This window comes from Rhineura floridana, chromosome 4, assembly GCF_030035675.1.
Source record: "Rhineura floridana isolate rRhiFlo1 chromosome 4, rRhiFlo1.hap2, whole genome shotgun sequence".
NCBI classification, from domain to species: Eukaryota; Metazoa; Chordata; class Lepidosauria; order Squamata; family Rhineuridae; genus Rhineura; species Rhineura floridana.
The window spans coordinates 181531926-181554688 of NC_084483.1; the positions used below are offsets into that span (position 1 = coordinate 181531926).

Here is a 22763-nt window from a genome sequence, read left to right on the forward strand (position 1 = left end):
TAGTTTGATAATTACAGCATTCCCTGGGATCCCCTTTTTTTGGAATTGGGATTTATGTTGAACGCTTCCAGTCTGAGGGCCATGTTTAATTTTCCATATTTCTTGACAAATTTTTGTCAAAATGTGGACAGATTCAGTCTCAGTAACTTGTAGCAACTGTACTGGTATGCCACCTGTTCCTGGTGATTTGTTTCGTCCAAGTATGTTAAGAACAGCTTTCACCTCACATTGTAAAATTTCTGGTTCTTCATCATATGGTTCTTCTGTGAATGAATCTGTCATCCTTGCATCTCTTTTATATCATTCTTCAGTGTATTGCTTCCATCTTCCTTTTATTTCATCTCGGTCAGTCAGTGTTGATTATTCAACCTTCCTATTCTTGGTTTAAATTTCCCTTTAATTTCTCTAATCTTTTGGAATAGGGCTCTTGTACCTTTTTTATTACTCTCTTCTATTTCTATACAATACCTATTGTAATGGTTCTCTTTGTCCCTACATACTAGTTGTTGTATTAGTGAATTTAGGGTTCTGACCGTGTTTCTCTCTCTTTTTGCTTTGATGAAGAGTTTTGTCAGGCAATCGTTGAGGTCTTTCTCTTTTTAACTAGATGTATTGTCTTTTTGCATTCTTCCCTGATAATGTCTCTGGCTTCAATCGATTGTTCTTCTGGTTCTCTGTCAACTAAGTTTAAAGCTTCAAATCTGTTCCTTATTTGATCTTTATATTCTTCTGTGATGTTATGTAAATTGTATTTTGGCATTATGATTACTTTGTTGTTAGCTTTACTGTGATTTTCTATATGACCAGTTCATGATCTGTACCAGTCTGCTCCTGGTCATGTTTTCACAGAAAGTATGGGACTTCTCAATCTTCTGCTACCAATTATATAATCAATTTCATTCCTATATTGATCATTTGATGATGTCCACATGTACAGTTGTCTTTTTGGTTGTTCAAAAAATGTATTTGCAAGAAACAAATTATTGGCTCCACAGAATTCAACAAGTCTTTCTCGTGCTTAATTTCTGTCTCCTAAGCTCCATTTCCCCACAATTTCTAGTTCTTCTCTGTTCCCTATTTTTGCATTCCAGCCCCCCATAAATATCAGCACATCTTGTTTTGGTGTGTGATCAATTTCTTCCTGTACTTCTGCATAAAATCTCCCCAAATCCTCCTCTTCTGTGTTTGCCATTGGAGCATAGACTTGGATGATGGTTATGTTAATTGGTTTCCCGTTTAATCTCATGGATATCATTTGCTCAGACCTTGTGATATAGTTCCTAATTGCTTTTGCTACATCACTTCTCACTATTAAAGGAACCCCATTTCTTTTTAATGTCTCATTTCCTCTACAAAATATTTTGTAGTTGCGTGATTGAAAATGTCCCATTCCTGTCCATTTTAATTCACTCATGTCACGTATTGTAATGTTGATGCGTTCCATTTCTTGCTTGACAATTTCTGGCTTGCCCTGGTTTATGTTTCTCATATTCCATGTTCCTATTGTGTACGTTGTACAACTCCGGACTCTCCTTTTGCATCTGTGCGCATTAGCCTCATCAGGCTTCCATTTGCCTTTGACCCAGCTGCATCATTAGTCACAGCGCTACTCATACTTGTCCTTTGTTCTTCCCCAGTAGCTCACTGAGTGCCATCTGACCTGGGGGTCTCATCTTCCAGCACTATCTTGTGGTGCATTTTGGATATTTTGTTCATAGGGTTGTTATTGTAAGAGGTATTCAGAGGTGGTTTTCCATTGCCTTCCTCTGAGTTTGAATGCCTGTTAGTCTGGTGTCCCGGCTTTGACCTTTCCACTGTGGGTAACCCTGCTACGAGTTTAGTCTCTTGGTCTTGACTCCTGACGGAGTTGCTCTCAGATTCTTTGACACTCTCAAACCCCCACACCACGTTAAAGTGTGCATCCTAGGGGAGGGAATTTAACCTACAGAGTGATTTTACTTGGCTCCCAACAGTCCTACCAAAATTAAATTGGAATGGGGAAAAATTGCTGGGGTATATTAAAAATTAATTGTAGGGCTGTACTGAACATTCTTCAGATCATTTTTGATACAGATGTGCTGCATCAAAGGGGGTAGTTTCATTACTGCATTTTCTTACTTTTATCCCTTTCACTGCTGCTTATATCCCTGATCTATTCGTAAGGGGAGATAAAAGGGTGCTTTATTTCAGCTGCCTGCTAATGTGATTCCAGTCAGTTGGGATCGTGTCATAAATGTGATATATCAATGGCAAAGGGTGGTCATGAAGCATTGCCTTTACTCTGAATTGGTTTTGAGGCCTGAAAGTGAGTCCCCCATTGCCACAGGTGAAAGCTTGTGGGATTCTACCATACAATAAGACCCTACCCTTGGTATTGTCATCATACACAATTCCCAAAGATACTCATTTCATGTCATTGTGTAGAAATCCTGTAGAAAACCAATTATGTGCTCTGTTACTGTGAACTACTTTACTGCTCTGTTGTGCTAATGTTAGTGTCTCACTCATGAATACAGAAGTTGGCTGTTCTTCTAGCCTAATTCCTGGCAAAAGTATGCCTCCACATTTTAATTCATAACTGAAACGGCAGTTTCTAATAATAATAATATTTATATCCTGCCCTTCCTCCCAAAAGGAGCCTAGGGCGGAAAACAAACACACTAAAAGCACTTGAAAACATATTAAAAACAACAGACTTTAAAACATATTACAACAGGATATCTTTAAAAATAATTTTAAAAACATCTTAAAAAGCAATTCCAGCTCAGACGCAGACTGGGATAAGGTCTCTACTTAAAAGGTCTTCAGTAGGGTAGGTGCCACTACACTAAATGCCCGCTTCCTATGTTGTGTGGAACTGATAAGATGGTATCTGCAAGAGGCCCTCACCTGCAGAGCACAGTGATCGACTTGGTATATAAGGGATAAGACGATCTTTCAAGTATCCTGGTCCCAAGCTGTATAGGGCTTTGTACCCCAGAAATTTGAACTTGGTGTGGCAATTAATAAACAGCCAGTGCAATTCTTTCAGCAGCGGGTGACATGTTGGTGATACCCTGCCCTCGTGATCACTTGTGCTGCTGTATTTTTTACCAGCTTGTGGACCAACCTTAAGGGCTGCCCCACATAGAACATATTACAGTAATCCAGCCTGGAGATTACCAGTGCATGGACAACAGTGGTCAGGCTATCCTGGTCCAGAAATGGCTGCAGCTGTATTACCAGCTAAGGCTGGTAAAAGGCACTCCTGGCCACTGAGGTCACCTGGGCCTCTAGCAACAAAGATGGATCTAGGAGCACCTCCAGACTACGGACTTGCTCTTTCAGAGGTAGTACGACCCCATCCAAAGCAGGCAACTGACCAATTATTCAAACTTAGGTACCACCAAAATACAGCACCTCCATCTTCATAGGATTCAGACTCAGTTTACTGGCCCTCATGCAGCCCACCATAAAGTCCAGGGAGTGGTCCAGGACTTGCACGGCCTCTCCCGATTCAAATGTTACAAAGAAATAGAGCTGGGTATCATCAGTGTGCTGCTCACACCTCACCCCAAATCTCTTGATGACCATTCCCAAAGGCTTCATTTAGATGTTAAACAGCATTGGGGGCCACTGTCAGGGGGCCAAAATTGCCCAATGCTATTTTCTGAGAATGACCCTGGAGATAGGATCAGAACCACTGTAAAACAGCGCAGCCAATACCCATCTCATCAACTTGGCTCAGAAGGATACTACCGTCAATGGTATCAAAAGCTGCTGAGAGATAAAGTAAGAATAACAGGGTCGCACTCTCTCTGTCCTTCTCCTGTTAAAGGTCATCCATCAGGGCAACCAAGGCCAATTCAGTCCCATAACCAGGCCTGAACTCAGATTGGAATGGGTCAAGATAATCTGTATCATCCAAGAGTACTTGCAATTGCTACGCCACAACACTCTTGGTCACCTTCCCTGAAAAGCGAGTATTTGCGACCAGGTGGTAGCTGTCACAGACGAGTGGGCCAGGATGGGCTTTTGCAGGAGCAGTCGGATCACCACCTCTTTTAGGGTGGCCGGGATTAACAACACATCTTTCAAAGGCAAGATGAGGTTTAGCACTAAATATGCCCTAATAATGAATTTTTAATCGCAATATAATAGAAGCATAGTAATGAATGGTGTCATTTTGACCTGCGGGATGGGTTCAAGCCCCCCCTCCTCTTGTCATGGTCGTGAAAGCTTTCTAATTGACCTTTGTCCAGTTACTGTTTAGCCGAATGTTCGAGAAAATCCTAAAGAGAGGGTGCTATGCAGGTATGCAAAAAGATTTCAGTGAAAAAAGCATATTCTGAGTCATGAATAAATTGAAGTTGTACTACACATGTTTTACTGTAAGAGGAGATAAAGCATTTCAGCAACACCTGACTTTGGGTGTGATTACACCTGTATTCACAATTCCTAAAGAGGTAACTTGATTCATTAAGACAAACCAAATTTTTGAAGTAAAAGTTTTTAATGCCATGCCTTGACAGTGCTGCTGTTCTTCAGTTTGTCCAAAGCATTTCATTGAAAAAGCTGTCATTTAGGATGTTGTGACATAGGGCTAAATTACTCTGCAGACCTAAGGCTGTAGTTATGCAAGGCACAAGAGGGAAAAATGGAAAGTGGAGAATGGGGACCTATGGGAAAGGGATGCTAATAATAAAGGACATCACTTGATCAAACAACAAAAAGTCAAGGACAGTGGTTCCAAGAAGAAGAGTGCAGCTGGTATTATGCTTCTGTTCTCACGCTCTCCACAAATGTTTCCTTCGAAATCTGGGTGCGTGTACCAGGAGCTGCACTCTAGCTGAAGCAGGAGATGAACAGAACAGAGGTGTAGAGATTGGTGGGAGGTGGATGAGAATTGTTCTGTCTTTAATAAGTTACTGGCAGTGGTTTCCCTAAAAATGACTCGCAGTAAATAAATTTAGAGGACCTGTATGACCTGTGAGCCCTAAATACATTTGGGAAATGAATTGGGAGTGCATCAGCTCCTGTCCCTATTTGTACTGCTGGTTAAATGGTAGTCTCCATTTTATTCAGTGTGTTGGAATATAACCAGAGAACAAGTGGCAGATCACGCAATGGCTGGAGCTAGATTCCAACTTCCAATCTTGAAATATTGTTGTATCCCGATATTTTTCTCTGTAAGTAAACCCTTAAACTTCAGGAAATGGGTTTGGTGAGGATGCACAAAGAATGGGGGTAGGGAGGCTGGAGTTCATAGAATAGGGGAGTACCCTGGGGAGGAAGGGAACACTTGCACTCACTCATACTTTAAGTCAGGTGTGGGAAATCTTTGGCCCTCCAAATGTTGCTGAACTACAACTTTCATCATCCCTGACCATTGGCTATGCTTGCTGGGGCTGATGGGAGTTGTAGTTCAGCAACAACAAGTGGGGGTCAAAGGTCTTTCACACCTGACTTAATTCCTGTCTTGAGACCCACATGTTGCAGTATGCCAATTGATGGGCTCTGCTACTGTGCTTAATTCCTTCTCCATTTAGGCAGGCATCCAGTTTTGAGGAAAGCACATTTGGAATCTGAAGAAGATTGTGGTATTGGCAGCTGTGGACAGTAAAGGCTAGCTGCCCAGTGGACATCACCATCCTTCCTCACCCTTGCAATATCAAAAAAGCCTTTATTGCTGCAACAGTGCATGTATTTTTCATTGCTATGAATCAAGGGAAGGCCCTGTATGTTCTACACCAGTGGTTCCCAACCTGGGGGCCGGGACCCCCAGGAGGCCGCGAAGTAAACCAGAGGGGGCCGTGAACAGTAAAGAAATGAATTATTTATTAATTTTTTTTAAAAAAAACTCTTCACTCCTTCTACACTGTCTGCTTTCCACTGCTGCTGCAGATGACACCTCCCCGTTGCTCCAAACAAGAGGGGGGGGCTTTTCTGAAGCTCCAGAGCATCTTTCAGGCGCACTAAGGGCAGGCATCTGCCTATAAAATACATGGCAGATGCCAAAGGAGGCTGAGGGTGGAGCTACCAGGAAGAAGAGGGGATTACTATCACTGATTCCCGTCTCCTTGCACTGCCGCTGCTGGCAACACCCTTACTTAGAATGAGAGGAGAGGGCTTCTTGTGAAGCAAAAATAAGCAAGCCTGCAAATAAAGGCTGCTTTTCCCCTTCCTTCCTGGCAGCCAGCCTGCCTCCCTGGGGGGAGGGGGTCACAATTTTTTTCAGCTTATAAAGGGGGTCCCGTGCTCATAAAGGTTGGGAACCACTGTTCTACACTGTAATGCACACTGGTTTATCTTAGTTATGCTGGGCACTAAAAATGACTTCAACTTCCCCCACAAACATGCGCCTTCCCCAGTAAAGGGACAAAAGGCAGGCAGGCCCCAGGTAGCTGTTTTCTCAAACTGGGTTGGGGATCACTAGTGGCCTTTAGCCCACTTCAGGGGGGGGTGCTCGGCATGATAGACTGCCCCCAGTTGTGTAGTAGCCTTTTGGTTGGATGGATGCTAGGAGTAGCAGCTTCCCACATGTGCAGTGCTTAGGCATGCATGGGAGTTGGTAAGCAAGAGTGAAGCTGGAGCATGCTAAGTTGGAGGAGAAGAGAAGAAAGAAAATGGAGGAGGAAATGGATAATGTGGCTGGTGAAGTGAGAGAGAACAGAAAAGGAGAGAGGCAAAAGGGACAAATGGGTTGAGGAAAAAGATCCTGAGCTGCTGCTGAGCTTTCTGGCTCTTATGCGTCATCCCTGCCCCCAATCCTTCTGTCTTCCCATGCCAAATCAAACAGCCTCTTCTCCTTTCTCTGAGGGGAAAGGGTCTGTGGGGTCACTGAAGGAAGTTAAAAAGAGAATAAATTTGTAATTTACAAGTAATAATAAATGGGAAAGAGGAAGGAGTAAGAGAAGGAAGTTATAGGAGGAAGACGTGGAAGATACTGGTGGTATTTTGAGAGGCATGTGGGTTGGGTGGTGGTGAAATTTTTTAAAAAAACATTTAGCATCTCTGGATCAGCAAATATTACCTAAATGGAGAGGCAGAGATAATTCTGTACATTGTGAACGCTCCTGAAGGTGAGGGGCTAGATAAGATTGCACTAATGCCATAGTTGGGACAGAACCAGAGGTGTTTGAGACTTGTGCACAATTGGATTTTGTTATGCATACATTTCAGCTTACAACCTCAGGATGTGGACAACCTGTTTGGAGGATTAAGGCCTACAACCTCTGTTCTGGATCCTTCCCATCCTGGCTAATTAAATCTGCCAGAATGGGGCAAGGCATGTGGACCTTGGAGATTATTAATTCCTCCGTGAGTGATGGAATTATTAACGACTGCTCTAAAGGAGGCAGTGGTGAGCCTCTTTGGTTTCCCTGGCCTAGGAGAGTTAAACTCTTGGCCAAAGTGATAGAACACATGGTGGTTGGACACCTCAAAGCAGTGCTTGTACAATACTGATTATTCAGATCCTTTGCTGTCAGGCTTCTAGTCTTGGGACACAGACCACCTTGGTCACCAAGGAATGGATTTAGGGGGGAGTGTGACCCTATTAGGTTCTTCTGGACCTCTCTGCTTGGTTTCAATACTATTCACCATGGAATCCTTCTGAACTGGCTGTCTGGGTTAGGACTTGAAAGTATGGTGTCAGAGCCTCAAGGTTCCATCTTACTCCCCATGTTCAATGTCTGTATAAAAGTATTGGGGAAAATCCTGAGGTCCAAGCTAAAATGTTACTACTTTGTGAATGACACTCTGCTGTACCTCACTTTTTCATCTTGCAGACCTAGGGAGGTTGATGTCTGATTGGATGAGGGCAAACAAGCTGAAACAAGATCAGATGGAAGTACAGTGGATGGGGAAACCAACAATCTTGGATAGTGTATTTTCATTGATATTTGTTTGGTTACTCTTACCTGAACAATCAGGTTCTCAGCTCAGGCATGGTCTTGGACTTTATGGTGGCTGCGGAATCCAAATTTTACCAGTTATTGATTGATACACCAGCTATGACCGTATCTGGAGAGTTTGGACCTTGCCACCATTATTTATGCACTAGTGACTTCAAGATTAGATTGCTGCAATGCATTCCAGATGGAGCTGTATTTGAAGTTGGCTTGGAAACTCCAGTTAGAATCATAGAATAGTAGAGTTGGAAGGGGCCTATAAGGCGATCGAGTCTAACCCCCTGCTCAATGCAGGAATCCAAATTAAAGCATACCCGGAAGGTTGTTATCCAGCTGCCTCTTGAATGTCTCCAGTGTTGGAGAGCCCACCACCTTTCTAGGTAATTGGTTCATGGTCTTACCGCTCTGACAGTTAGGAAATTTTTCTGGTGTTCAACCAAAATCTGGCTTCCTGTACCTTGAGCCCATTATTCCATGTCCTGCACTCTAGGATGCTCAAGAAGAGATCCAGGCCCTCCTCTATGTGACAACCTTTCATGTGCTTGAAGAGTGCTATCATATCTCCCCTCAGTCTTCTCCAGGCTAAACATGCCCAGTTCTTTCAGTCTCTCGTCATAGGGCTTTGTTTCCAATCCCCTGATCATCCTCATTGCCCTCCTCTGAACCCGTTCCAGTTTGTCTGGATAAGCACTCTTTGAGTATGATTTTGTAGCCAATTGTGGATCCACCTGATAGTTGTTCTATCCAGCCCACATTTAGCTAGCTTGCTAATCAGAATATCTTGGGCACTTTGTCAAAAGCTTTGCTGAAGTTGAGATATTATGTCCACAACCTCCCACAGTCTACCAGGGAAATTGCCCAGTCTTGCAGTATGCTGCTGCTTGGCTTTTGGAACAAGTTAAAAAGCATGGGTCTTAACACACAGGTCATTGGGGGACCCCATTAATTTTCCTCCATTTGAGAGCTGTACCTTTAGAACTGACAAGTGCATGGTCTCAGTAGTGGGCTGGATGAGGGCCAATAAACAAATTATGGAATGATCTTCCTGATGAGGTGTGCCTGGCGCCTACCCTGTTATCTTTCGGCGCCAGGTCAAGACTTTCCTCTTCTCCCAGGCATTTTAACAACATTTGAATAACGTGTGTTTTTAACTTGCTTATCTGTTTTTATGGGTTTTAATGGATTAAATTTGTATACTTGTTTTTAATGTTTTTTATTGTTGTAAACCGCCCAGAGAGCTTCGGCTGTGCGGCGGTATATAAATGCAAACAAACAAACAGAGTCTGAATCCTAGCAAGACGGAGGTCCTGTTTGGTAGTTCTCAAGTTAGGATAATTGGTCAGTTGCCCGCTTTGGATGTGGTCATACTCTTTCTGAAAGCAGGTTCATAGTCTGGAGATGCTCCTGGATCCATCTTTGTTGCAAAAGACCTAGATGATCTCAGTGGCCAGGAGTGCCTTTTATCAGCTTTGGCTAGTAAGACAGCTGCAGCCGTTTCTGGACCAAGATAGCTTGATCACTGTTGTCCATGCACTGGTAATCTCCAGATTGGATTGCTGTAATGTGCTGTATGTGGTGCTGCCCTTGGTTGGTCTGGAAACTGCAGCTGGTGCAAAATGTGGCAGTGCTACTTCTCACTGGGGCAGGGTATCGCCAACATGTCACCCTGCTGCTGAAATAATTGCACTGGCTGTCCATTAGTTGCCAAGCCAGGTTCAAGGTTCTAGCTTTTGTGCCCAAAGCCCTGTACAGCTTGGGACCTGGATACCTGAAAGATTGTCTTACCCCTTATATATCCAGTCGATCACTGAGCTCTGCAGGTGAGGGCCTCCTGCAGATGCTATCTTTAGTGTTGTCGCACCTAGCCTTTGGATTTCCTTCCCCTTAAATATTAGACAGGCACCATCCTGTTATCTTTTTGGTGCCTACTGAAGACCTTTCTCTTTCAACAAGCCTTTTAAGTAGAGACCTTATCCCAGTCTGGGTATGATTTGTATTTGCTTTTTAAAAATGGGTTTAAAGCTTTTTAAAAAGATGTTTTTAAAGATGTTTTGTTTTAATATATTTTAAAGTCTGTTTTTAATGTGTGTTAGAGTGTTTTGTTTGCTGCCCTGGGCTCCTTCTGGGAGGAAGGGAGGGATGTAAATTTAATAAATAGAGGTGCCATCAATATATAGATGATGCCCATCTCTACTTCTTTATTCTATCTAAATCAGGAGAGGCAGTTGAGGTATTGATCCGGTGCTTGGAGGCAGTGATGGATTGATTTCCTGTTATGTTTCAACCTGAACTACTTGTTAACCTGAATCTCATCATGCTCTTATGCCCAGGATGTTGTTATATCAAACATGTAATTTTTCCTTTTGCATTTTCCTTTGACTTAGCTACACTTCAATACACTTTCTGTATTTTTTAAAGAAACATCTACTTTTGTGTCCTATTTCTTTCCCCCGTCCTTATATTTGAGCTGACTTTAAGGTGCTTTAAGTTTTAAATAGGCTGGACTTAAACAGTTTAAGTATAAACAGGTAATTATGCTTTGCTTTGGATGTGCTTCTTCCGGTGCTCTGGGCTTTTGAGGTTAGGAAGGTGATTATAAGGCCTTTTCAGTATTGGCACCCCAAATCCATCTTTTCTCACAATGTGTTGAATGACTTTTTAAAGGATGCTTTTTGCTATGGTTTTTAATTAATTTACCAACTGTACTGTTACTGTCTTTGTGTTCATGCTGGTGATGGTCTGTTTTACTGCTGTCAGGTATTCCTCAAAAGGCCACTGTTTCAATGGCAGCTTATCCTTATAAAATTTCATTATAGCATCATTTGTTAATGAGGTTAGGAATGAAGACCACTTGCCCGTAGACCTGTGGTAGTCAGGTGCAAATGTAATAGCACAGTAAATCTTCTTTCATAAGCTGTCTTCTATAACAACAGACTTGTAACAAGGCCTTCTCAGTATTGGTCTTCCACATACAGAATGATCGCCATGTTGAAGTGTGTCTTCATATTTAGACAGAATGTTTTAAAACTCCTGTTAATGTAGGCATTTGGTAGTTGAAAGACACTGGTTCTGGCAACTTTGCAATTATTAGGAGTGAGGATATTTGGTTTTTTAAATGTTCTATTTTTGTTGGTATAGCACAGTGGGGAGGAGAGCCTGGCTGCTAGTCCAGAGTCTGTGAGTTCAAATCCCTGGTCGCGTCTCCTGGGTGTCAAGGGCCAGCTAAAATATCACCCCCACAGAGAGTGGCTCAGGGGTTACATGCTCTGTCACTTGTGCAGCCATGGGCAAGCTGCATTGTCCCAAGGAGCTCAGTTGTGGACAAGGAAGGGGCTGGCTTGTGCCGCTGTGGCAAGCTGAGCAGGCCCTAGCCAGCTGGGGAGGACTAGCCTCAGAGGGAGGCAATGGCAAACCTCTTCTGAATACCGCTTACCATGAAAACCCTATTCATAGGGTTACCATAAGTTGGGATCGACTTGAAGGCAGTCCATTTCCATTTCATTTTTGTTTTGTTTGCCACCCTGGGCTGTTTTTGAGAGGAAGGGCAGGATATACTGTACATGCAAGTAGTAGTAACAAGAATGCAAGCAGTCAGCAGTGGCAGAGGTCACTGCCTAGTGGGTAAAGTGTTTGCACTAGAACTGGGGAAACCTAGATTCAAATCTTCATTCAACCATGATTCTCCATAGGTGACGCAGGGCCAGCCCTATATACTCACTTTCACAACAATCTTGAGATAGGTTAAAAAGGAGGAAGTTGTGCAAGTTCCCTTGACCTTGAGGAAGGAGGGTTAAAAATTTAGTTAAACTTTAAATCATTCCAGTTTTATTGCTTCACAATAACAACTATCTGTTTTTAATTGGCATAAAATACAACATTTGCAAACTATCATCTTTGTGTTCATAACATTAATGCTTTAAAAATTGGATAATATTTGACCAGTTGATTGAACTCACTTTTTTACTTGTTAAATGCCCAACTCTAAAGTGTTAAAAAAAAAGTAAGCTTGTTTGAGATCAGATGGGTATAAGCCATTCAGTAAAATAAATACTGATTCTTATTCTGTTGCTTTTGTTTAAATTGTAAGCAGGGCTAATTGCTTTATTCTTGTAGAGTGCCCAGTACACTTCTAGTTCTTCCTAAATATACTTGCTCATTTTGTGAGTGTGGAAGAGCTCAACCACACTTGAGAACTTTATTGATAACTTACCAGATGTTCAAAACTACTACCTTGTTTTCCTTAGTTTGTTTTGCTTCTGCAACTGCAAGCTCCAAGTTCTGCTGTTTGGGGTGAACCTTTGAGGGGAAAAGTCCTACCAGGCAAAGTTGGCTTGTGCTATGGGATATTATGCTGGCGGCTGCTGTTACCAAGGATACCTAGGATGCAGATTCTAGAAGCTCTTGGAGAGAATAAAAAGGCAGTTGTTTAGACTGGTAGCATCATTTGCAGAGAGCATAGAAAAAGTTTGGCTCTTCTGGTGAGTGAAGTGAAGAGCAGAATACCCATCCCAAGTTTTAAGTTTCTTTTCCCAGAGAGGAAAATGGGAAGAGATCTCTTTCCAGCCAGGCATGCATAAACTATTGAATTAAGTGGGAGGGTGGGGAGCAGAAGGATATCTTCTGTTTCCTGGAGCTGGATATTGGGATTAAAAAAAGACACATGATTTTAAAGATGGGGCTGTGTGGTGGTAAATGTATGCAAAATGTTGTATGGATTCCATAAATCCTGCTTTTTCCAGTATAGTTTATTTAAACTATTGCTATTTGTATAGTTTAGCAGGTATGCGTAAAAATCAAAGAACAGCAAGTTTGTTGTAAATAACATTACATCCATGATTCCAGTTGCCGCTTGTCTTAGCTCACCTGTAGTGGTTGTCTCCATATGACCACTATCCCACCCCTACAGTATGTAATGCTTTATTTACTCAGTTGAGAGAAACAGTGCAGTGCCATTCATGTTCCTTTTGACCTTTGGCCTTTTAACCCTTTAAAAACCAGAATATAAGAAGTGTCCATGCAGCTGCTGTAGTACATTTTTCTGCAACATAGGGAACTCACTATTATAGACAATATGCGACCCTTCTCTTTTGATATTAAGGCCAGGAAAAGAGCATGCACATGTGCAAAGACTGCCAAAGTGCAGCATTGTGCTTTCCCACATGGAAAAAAGCAGTGCTGCATTGTGGCAATTGTGGTAAAGGGGTGAGAGTCACATGACGAAATGGGCGATAGAGAAGGGGATACCCCTGGAACATGTTTCTAAAGGAAACCTGCAGTCCAATTATTCTTACAACATTCTGTTGCGTATTATGAATAGTAATGCAGAAGGATGCTCCTGCAAGGGAGGTTCTCCATCCTCTTCTCCCTAATACAGCCCCCTTCACTCATAAAAACCCTATCATGAGGGTCAGGAAATTTCAGGAAAGGCCTGGCATGGTGTGTGCGTGTGCAGCAGGAGGGGAAAATTGGGCAGAGGCTATGTAAATTGTAGCTGCTTTTTAATAAACACACTTTTGCAAGACTTTCCACCAAATTGTTTTTTAAATAAGCAAACGACATAAACTTTGAATTATGTGGAGGAATGTATCTAGGCATGCTTGATGTCGTCCAGAATATTTTAGAAGCTCAGAGTGGTGGTGGCCCAGGGAAGGGCGTTCTCTGTGGCAGCTTCGAATTTGTGGAATTCCCTCCCCACAGAGATGTGGGTGTCAACTCCACTGTACATTTTTCAGCAAATGCTAAAGACTTACCTCTTTACCCTGGCCTTTGATATCTGAGATGTATATTTTCAGAACCAGCCCTATTCCTGTGACTGTCATTTGTTTTAACTGTTTTTAATATTGAGTTGTAAACTGTTGTAACCATCCCTGGGACCTGCTGATGAAGGGCAGGTAATAAATTTGATGATGATGGAGGATTGTACATTATCTTGTATCCACCTAAATTTAGGCACAAATAGGTTATATTTCTTATAGAAAAGCAGAAAATGTGTATTTAGTGTTCAGATTGTTAGGAATGTGGTCTTCTCACCAGGCTAGATGGTTCATTTCCCTGATTCAGTGTCAGAGTGCATGAACTAGTTAATCGGGAGAAGGACAGGGAGAGTATGACCCTGTTACTCTTACTTGATCTCTCAGTGGCTTTTGATGCCATTGACCATGGTATCCTGGGCCAACATGGTGAGATGGGTATTGGAGGCACTGTTTTACAGTGGTTCCGATCCTATCACCAAGGTTGTTCTCAGAGAATAGCATTGGGTGATTGTCTTTCGGCCCCCTGACAGTGTGTTGTGGGGTGCCACAGGGTACCATCTTGTCCCCCGTGATGTTTAATATCTGTAGGAAGCCCTTGGGAGCGGTCATCAGGAGATATGGGATGAGGTGTCAGCAGTATGCTGATGATACCCAGCTCTATTTCTCCGTAACATCTGAATTGGGAGAGGCCATGCAAGCCCTGAACGTGCTGTGCGTTGGTGATTCCCAAGTTCATATAATTGTTCAGATGCCTGCTTTGGATGGGGTCATACTCCCTCTGACAGAGCAGATTCGTAGTCCGGGAGTGCTCCCAGGTGACCTCCGTGGCTGGGAGTGCCTTTTACCAGCTTCGGCTGGTAAGACAGCTGCAGCCATTTCTGGACCAGGATAGCCTGCCTACTGTTGTCCACACACTGGTATCCTCTAGGCTGGATTACTGTAATGCACTCTGTGTGGTGCTGCCCTTGAGGTTGGTCCAGAAGCTGCAGCTGGTGCAAAATGAGGCAGCGAGACTGCTCACTGGGGCAGGGTATCACCAACATGTCACCCCGCTGCTGAAAGAATTGCACTGGCTGCCCATTTGCTACCAGGCCAAGTTCAAGGTTCTAGTCTTGGTGTACAAAGCCCTATACAGTTTGGGACCAGGATACCTGAAAGACGGTCTTATTCCTTATATGCCCAGTCGATCACTGCACTCTGCAGGCGTGGGCCTTCTGCAGATACCATCTTACCCGGAGATCTGTTCCGCACAACATAGGAAATGGACCTTTAGTGTGGTGGCACCTATCCTTTGCAATTCCCTCCCCTTAAGTATTAGACAGGCAACATCTCTGTTACCTTTTCGGTGCCTATTGAAGACCTTCCTCTTTCAACAAGCCTTTTATGTTGAGACCTTATCCCAGTCTTTCTGTGTTGGAATTGCTTTTTAATAGGTTTTTAAACCTTTTTTAAAAAAATAATAGGTTTTTAAACCTTTTTTAAGTTGTTTTGAAAGGTTTTAAAAATGTCTTTAAGGATGTTTTCGTTTTAATGTATTTTAAGGTCTGTTTTTGTGATGTTTTAAAGTGGTTTTTGGTGCTTTTGTTTGCTGTCCTGGGTTCCTGCTGAGAGGAAGGGCAGGATATAAATCAAATAAATAAATAATAAACAAGCAGGTTTTGTATTTGTTTCTTTTGTATGTGTTTCTGAAATATGTACTATAATACAAGTAGCATAAAGACACTATACCATATTCTTTTTACAGGTAGAGGTAATAATTACTACTACTTTTTCTCTTAGGATATTCCGAGTTAAAGTAAATGTTGCATCCTGCATTACCTGAAGTCTTTCAAGCTTAATCTGTTCCTGTTGGCTGAAGGAATGTAAACCCCTAAGAATTTAGATCTGTGCAAAAATTGGCAGAAGTGCAGTTAACAGGTAAAGTACAGTTTTTACTGTGGACTCAGTGTAATGAAATATGTAATTGGTCTCTATCTGCATGTTGGAACCATATGAATTAATGAATTATATTTGTTTGAAACAGGTACTTGAGGAAAGTTCGGTTTCCTTGTACATTTTAACCATTGTATTTGTGAGCCTTCATGTTCGGGTTATTAAATCAGTGTAATAGTGCTATCTTTATAACAGCCTATCATTGTAAATAAGCCAGCAGCACAATTCGTTGCCATGTGTTACCTTTAAGTATATTCTCTTACATACATGTATTTATTAAGATGTTGCCTACCGCTGCTTTAGGGATTTTGTCATAGCCAGGAATAGGTTCCAGATCCTTCAATTATCTGTCAGATTGTTGGTTGACAGTAAAAACTTTATTTGATACAGTATTCTTGTGCACTACAAATCTTGTTCCCTAGAGCTAGATTTGGCAGCTTCTGGCAGCAAGCAAATCCTGCATTTATATCGTAGGAAATGTTGAAAGAAAACTAAAAGTGTACCTATCCACATCTGCATCTCCAAATTCATACTACATTGTAAATTAAGAATAAGTATTTTGCTGTCTTTGCTTGCTCTCCCCAAAGCAGGATGGCAAACCACAGTTTGAGGCCGGTTTGCCCTCCTAGGTTGGAGGGTAAGGCAAATTTGTTTGTCGGTTCATATAGAATGGTAAAGTGTTTGGGGGCAGGGTGGGGGAGGAACAAACAAAGCAAATCATGTAGTAAGAAAAGCATCTCAGCATGGCGCTCATTATCGAAACACCATGCTTTGGTGTCTACATGTCAAATGACCCATTGTTATTAGTTCACAGTTGCGTGTTCATAAATGAAAGTAATGGCTTACCTCACAGAGGTGTTGTGAAGTAAACAGAAGTAGTTTACATTTTGCACATAAGCCATCCTGCTGCATGTATATGAATGAAGTGCAACTCAAATATTTATTGTGCTATTATTCCTGTGCATCACTGGTTCATAGGAAGTAGCAAATGCTACCTACTTTATGTTGTTTTAAGCTGAAATAGATGCTTTTCCGCTGAGCTATGGCCCTTGTGTATTTATGCAATCCTTTGATATCATATTGCATACTCATTACATACCTGTGGATGTACCTGAACTAATAGATGCTTTTTTAATAGTAGCTTGGCCTTTTTGGGAAAGACAAAAGGTTCTGCCTGTTTGCAGGCATTCTTTAATTCTTTGCTTTGTTTTTTTCTTTGTGTTAACCTTTCCACACAAAGGAATCAGTCGGACTTCTCTATGTTAATGCTAGACATGGAAGCACTGATTTAGATTGCCATAGGTGCTAATTTTAATCAACACACGTCTGTAATCCAGATATATAACAGGGTGCATTTAATTGAGAATAATAAAATAATAATAAAATAAAATTTTACTTATGAGTCGCCTATCTGGCCGAATTAACGGCCACTCTAGGCGATGTACACTGACATAATAAAATACAATATAAAACCAAAAACCACATTCAATAATTAAACTAAGCAGTATTAAAACCTAACCCATCCCTGAAATCCCATAGGCCTGCCTGAACAGCCAGGTCTTCAAGGCCCGGCGGAAACTTATCAGGGAGGGGGCATGACGAAGATCGAAAGGGAGGGAATTCCAGAGGGTGGGGGGCACAATCGAAAATGCCCTCTCTCTGGTCTGCACCAGCCTAGCTGTTTTAACTGGTGGGACCGAGAGAAGGTCTTGTGTGGCTGATCTTGTCGGGCGGCATAATTGGTGATGCTGGAGGCGCTCCTTTAGATAAACTGGGCCGAAACCGTATAGGGCTTTAAAGGTCAGCACCAACACCTTGAATTGGGCCCGGTAGACAACTGGTAACCAGTGTAGATCTACTAACACCGGGGTGATATGATCACGGCGACGGCTGTTCTTAATCAAACGTGCTGCCGCATTCTGTATCAGCTGTAATTTCCGGACCATTTTCAAGGGTAACCCCACGTAGAGCGCATTATAGTAGTCTAAGCGGGAGGAGACCAGAGCATGTATCACCCGTGGGAGCAGATGGGCAGGAAGGTAGGGTTGCAGCCTCCGTATCAAATGAAGTTGATACCAAGCCGCCCGGCTCACTGCCGAAACCTGAGCCTCCATGGACAGCTGGGAGTCAAGAATGACCCCAAGGCTGCGGACCTGGTCTTTCAGGGGCAATTTTACCCCATTAAACACCAGGTCCATATCTCCCAACCTTCTCTTGTCCCCCACGAGCAACACCTCAGTCTTGTCGGGGTTCAGTTTCAGCCTATTCCTTCCCATCCATTCAGTTACGGAGTCCAGGCACTTGGACATGGTGTCCACAGCCAATTCTGGTGAGGACTTAAACAAGAGATATAGCTGAGTGTCATCCGCATATTGGTGACACTGCAGCCCAAATCTCCTGATGATGGCCCCCAGCGGCTTTACATACGTAAGGTTAGGAAGCCATAAAACAGAACGTCCCGTCTGAAATCCTGGAGAGCCATTGCTGGTTGGTATAGACAGTATTGAGTTAGATGGACCAGTGGGTCTGACTCAGTGTAAGGCAGCTTCCTATGTTCCTATAGTTTTGGCAATCTTGGGCCAACTTTAACTACTCAAGTAATTGTTTGCATGGTTTGTAGTTGATACTACTTGTATTGATGGTCAAATTTTGTTTTGCAGATTCCTTTGCAAATTAAGTAAACATGGGTGCATTTTTGGATAAACCAAAAACTGAGAAGCATAATGCTCATGGGACAGGAAATGGGCTGCGCTATGGCCTCAGCAGTATGCAAGGATGGAGAGTGGAAATGGAAGACGCTCACACAGCTGTTGTAGGAATTCCTCATGGTTTGGAGGACTGGTCCTTCTTTGCTGTTTATGATGGTCATGCAGGATCGCGTGTGGCAAATTACTGCTCCAACCACTTATTAGAACACATCACTAACAATGAAGACTTCAGGGGAACAGAGCAGCCCGGCTCTGCTCTTGAACCATCAGTGGAAAATGTAAAGAGTGGAATCAGAACTGGCTTTTTGAAAATTGACGAATACATGCGCAATTTTTCAGACCTCAGAAATGGCATGGACAGGAGTGGTTCAACAGCGGTGGGAGTTATGATTTCACCTGAGCACATTTACTTTATCAACTGTGGAGACTCGCGTGCTGTTCTCTATAGGAATGGACAAGTCTGTTTTTCAACACAGGATCACAAGCCTTGCAATCCAAGGGAGAAGGAGCGAATCCAGAATGCAGGAGGGAGTGTCATGATTCAGCGCGTTAATGGCTCGTTAGCAGTTTCTCGTGCTCTGGGGGATTATGACTACAAATGTGTTGATGGCAAAGGTCCTACAGAACAACTTGTTTCTCCGGAACCTGAGGTTTATGAAATTGTAAGAGCAGAAGAAGATGAGTTTATTGTCTTGGCTTGTGATGGAATCTGGGATGTAATGAGCAATGAGGAGCTCTGTGAATTTGTTAAGTCTAGGCTTGAAGTATCGGATGATCTGGAAAAAGTGTGCAATTGGGTAGTGGATACTTGTTTACACAAGGTATGCAACTTACTCTTTCCATCCAAAAAATTGAATAACGTTTTTTGGCAAAATAAGACAAAACTTAATCTAGTAAAATAGTATTGAAAAAGGTAGTTCCCGGAGAGAACTTGATAAAGATTCAGTCAGTGCAAATTTGTGCAGTTACAAACTTGTTAGAAACTAATCCAGCTATTGGATTTGGAATTTGAAGAAGTATAGATGAAAGCCAACTTTAATAGTGCAGATCTATTACATTTTATGATTATTTTCAACAGTGTATATCAATATTCTGAAACTGAATGTAGGAAGGTTTGATTGCCAAAATGTTAAGAACTGAACAACATTTAATTTGAGCATCCCAAAACTTCTAAAAATTAATTTTAACTAATGTATTAAAGATATGACAGTGGATGGTGTGACATTTTTATTGACATTTGTACCTATTAAGATTGTAATGTATATCAAGGAATAAAGTTGCAATGAAATGTATTACATAATACATTAATTCTTAACCACAATAGGACATATGGGAAAATATGTTTAGGAACACTTAATCTATTTAAATTAAGCCTGGGAGTAAAAAGAAATGACTGACCAGTAGTATTTAGATTTTTAATATTTAGCACTGAATAAGCAAGTGGTCTGGAGTTGTGAAAGACAAAGAAGCTAAATCTCAAATATGTACTGTTTTTCCCCCCCAAAATATAGGGAAGTCGTGATAACATGAGTATTGTTCTAGTTTGCTTTTCAAATGCTCCTAAGGTCTCAGATGAGGCAGTGAAAAGAGATGCAGAATTGGATAAGCACTTGGAATCACGGGTGGAAGGTAAGAAATTGCTTTCTGAATTAAAAACTTGCTTTAGTTAAACCCCCCCCCACACACACACAGAGCTCACAGAATCTATTTAAGAGCTTTAGGCAAAATTGAACCAGAGATTAGCTCTAGCGCTACCAAAGACAACAAAACTTTTTGTCATTGATGTGCATCTGAACCATAGGGTCCAGACAGTAACCCACTGTAATTGCTGGTGTTTGTATGGGCTTGTACAGATAGTTCAGCACAGCAATTCATTTTCTTATTTGGAGGGTACAGATTATCTTGCAATCTTCATACTGGCCAATTTGTAGTGCTAGGTGTTGACATTTATAGACATAGTACAACATCTGCTGTCATACCAGCAGATGCAGTAGGACTTCCCCTTCCTCTCCTCCCCCTTGCAGCCTCCTGCATCCACCAATCTTCTCCAGAGAGTCCCCCAACTGTCAAGCAGATGTTCAGGGTGCACAGGACTGTAGGAGGGAGGAAGGGGAGAATCATTGCACAGGTGGGCTGACCCCATTGGACTTTTCCCATATTTTTAAATTAGGCTTGTTAGCTCATCTCTGATGAAGTAGACTCTTACTTAAACATAGCAAATCCTTTTAAAGAGCAGGCAGACTGACTTATATTATTCAGTTGGACTAGCTGTTGGATAATTGCGATCAGACTGTGCCTTGATATGCTGAATTAGCAACACTATTCATATTTTGTAAGCTCACTCTCCATGTGGAAAGCTGGCTGAAAGGTTGATGTATATTCAAAGTTCTGGCAACAGAATGTGTTCAATTATGAAAATTTTGAAGTTTAAATGGGAGATTACAGAAAGCCAGGACCTGTTTGGTTTGATGGGGTTGTGGCGGAAGCAGTTGGTAGTACATGGTATCAACTTTAACTCAGTATAATTTTAATAATAACTTTCTTACTTATAATTATAACAATTACTTCAGATATAAGCCATTTTCCCCTTCCCTTTTTTAAAAAAAGTATTTCCTGTGGAGCCTACATCCTATGTTCATAGAAGGCAGTATGATGGACCAAGTATCTTTAAGGTAGAAAGAAGCTGCGAACAATATAACAGTGTGAGATGGGGGCTTGGATATAAGTCAGGGTTGGAGAACCTGTGCCCTCCAGATGGTGGTGTACTCCCATCTGCCCCAGCCAGTGGTCAGGAATCATGGGTGTTGTAGTCCAGCAACATCTGGAAGACCACAGGCTTCCCACTCACCCCTTGTATAAATTTTAAAGACCTCAACGTGTTTTGCTACCATATATCTCAGCAAAAATGTAAGGATAACATTCAAGACTTGAAAGTAGAGATTACTGTTTTTCATTATCTTGTGCATAAGCTTCTGAGTAATGTGCATATAGATTTTTGGCAAACTTGCACAGAAGCACAGATGTAGACTTATACTAGTCCTGGTTGTGCACAGACACTGTTGGGTAATCCCTCTGCAATTGTTCGTATGCAGAATTCCTACATTCTAATTCACTGCTGCTCTGCTTCTGATGATCCACAATATCAGTAACTAGTGTGCTTTTTCATTCATGTTTTGTAGGCTCTCCATTTAAAACATTGACTGATAACTAATGATGTGGTTTTCCTGAAAAGTACGAATTGGAAAACTTTTATATGCAAATTATGCTAATTTGAGTATGGTAATTTGCATCAATTTTCAGTTTGCATTGAAAAACTTTATGGTGCCCTAGAGTGTGATGTGATTTAGCATAAACATTTTACTCGTATTTAGTAAGCAGAGGTTTAAAAAGTACTCCATGTTAATCTACTGTCCCAATACACCACAAGTATTTGGCCTTACATAATTGAGACAGCAAACTAAAGCATACTTAATATATCATAAATATTACACTATGTAGAATTTCTTACTGGAATGCTTATAAAAAGTTGAAGTCAATAGCATGCACTTCACTTACATAATTTTAAGAGAAAAACAAAGGGATGTATTGCAGTGCTGTGCCCACAGAGTGTCACTCACACAACAGGGCTTCCTGTTCCTTTCCTTTCCCTGTGTGCCTTCAACATCTGGTGCAGGGGGTCCTCAAGCCTTGAAGACCAGATTTAGGGGATGGGTGGGTTGTGTTGTAGGGGACGAGGAGGGGAAAATTCTTTTGTCCAAGTGGAAGTCTGCTGTGCTAGTGGAACAACAGCACTGGATAAAGCCTAAAGGTATTGAAAACTCCTGACACTATCCAAAAGAATTATGCATGATATGTTGACTCCCATACTTGCTAAGGATAATCACCTGTTTATTGCATCTATGAAATTGCCAAGCTTGCCTATTCCTGCATTTGCAATTGGCATCCATTTATTATTAAATGTATGAAACAAAATTTTCCACACAAAAACAAAGCTCTAGAAAATTTTCCACATCACTGCTGTTAGCATAGTCAGACGAGATGTTTTGGCAGCATCTTCACCTGCTTGTGTTTTTGCTCAGGTAGCCTTAGTTGTTAGGTCAAGTCCCAAAAAGCTTAAAACCCTGTGCCCAGACAGTGCAAAGCCTGCACCATGCAAAGTTGAACTGTACATCCTTTATAAATTAATATACATGTTCATGATTTCATATGTTGTGTAATTCTTTAATCGTTAGTATTGAATGCCAATAAAGCTCCACCTCTCTCAATCACTGGGTATCTTATTCAGCCCCTTGACTGTGAAGATATCAACAGGCATAGCTGACAAGCCAAATACAGCCTCCCAGCTTTGTATTATTATTAGTTATTGTCAGAGTGCCCAAAGTGATGTTCAAGGAATGAAAGCAAAATATATCAAAATGACAAAAAATACCCTACAGCTAAAACAGAAATGCAACAGTTTATCAGCAAAAAAACAGCCT

The 22763-nt window shown here is 41.7% G+C and overlaps 1 protein-coding gene across 5 annotated transcripts in view; it reads left to right on the forward strand.

The window, feature by feature from the left end:
* PPM1B (protein phosphatase, Mg2+/Mn2+ dependent 1B) overlaps positions 1 to 22763 on the forward strand; it is a 49331-nt gene that overhangs the window by 8129 nt on the left and 18439 nt on the right. For all 5 annotated transcript variants that reach the window (XM_061625410.1, XM_061625408.1, XM_061625409.1 and 2 more), the window contains exons 2-4: positions 15425 to 15562; positions 18238 to 19106; positions 19797 to 19914. In XM_061625410.1, the coding sequence (XP_061481394.1) occupies positions 18261 to 19106; positions 19797 to 19914 (964 nt within the window). In that variant the 5' untranslated portion in view covers positions 15425 to 15562; positions 18238 to 18260. The remainder of the gene's footprint in view (positions 1 to 15424; positions 15563 to 18237; positions 19107 to 19796; positions 19915 to 22763) is intronic.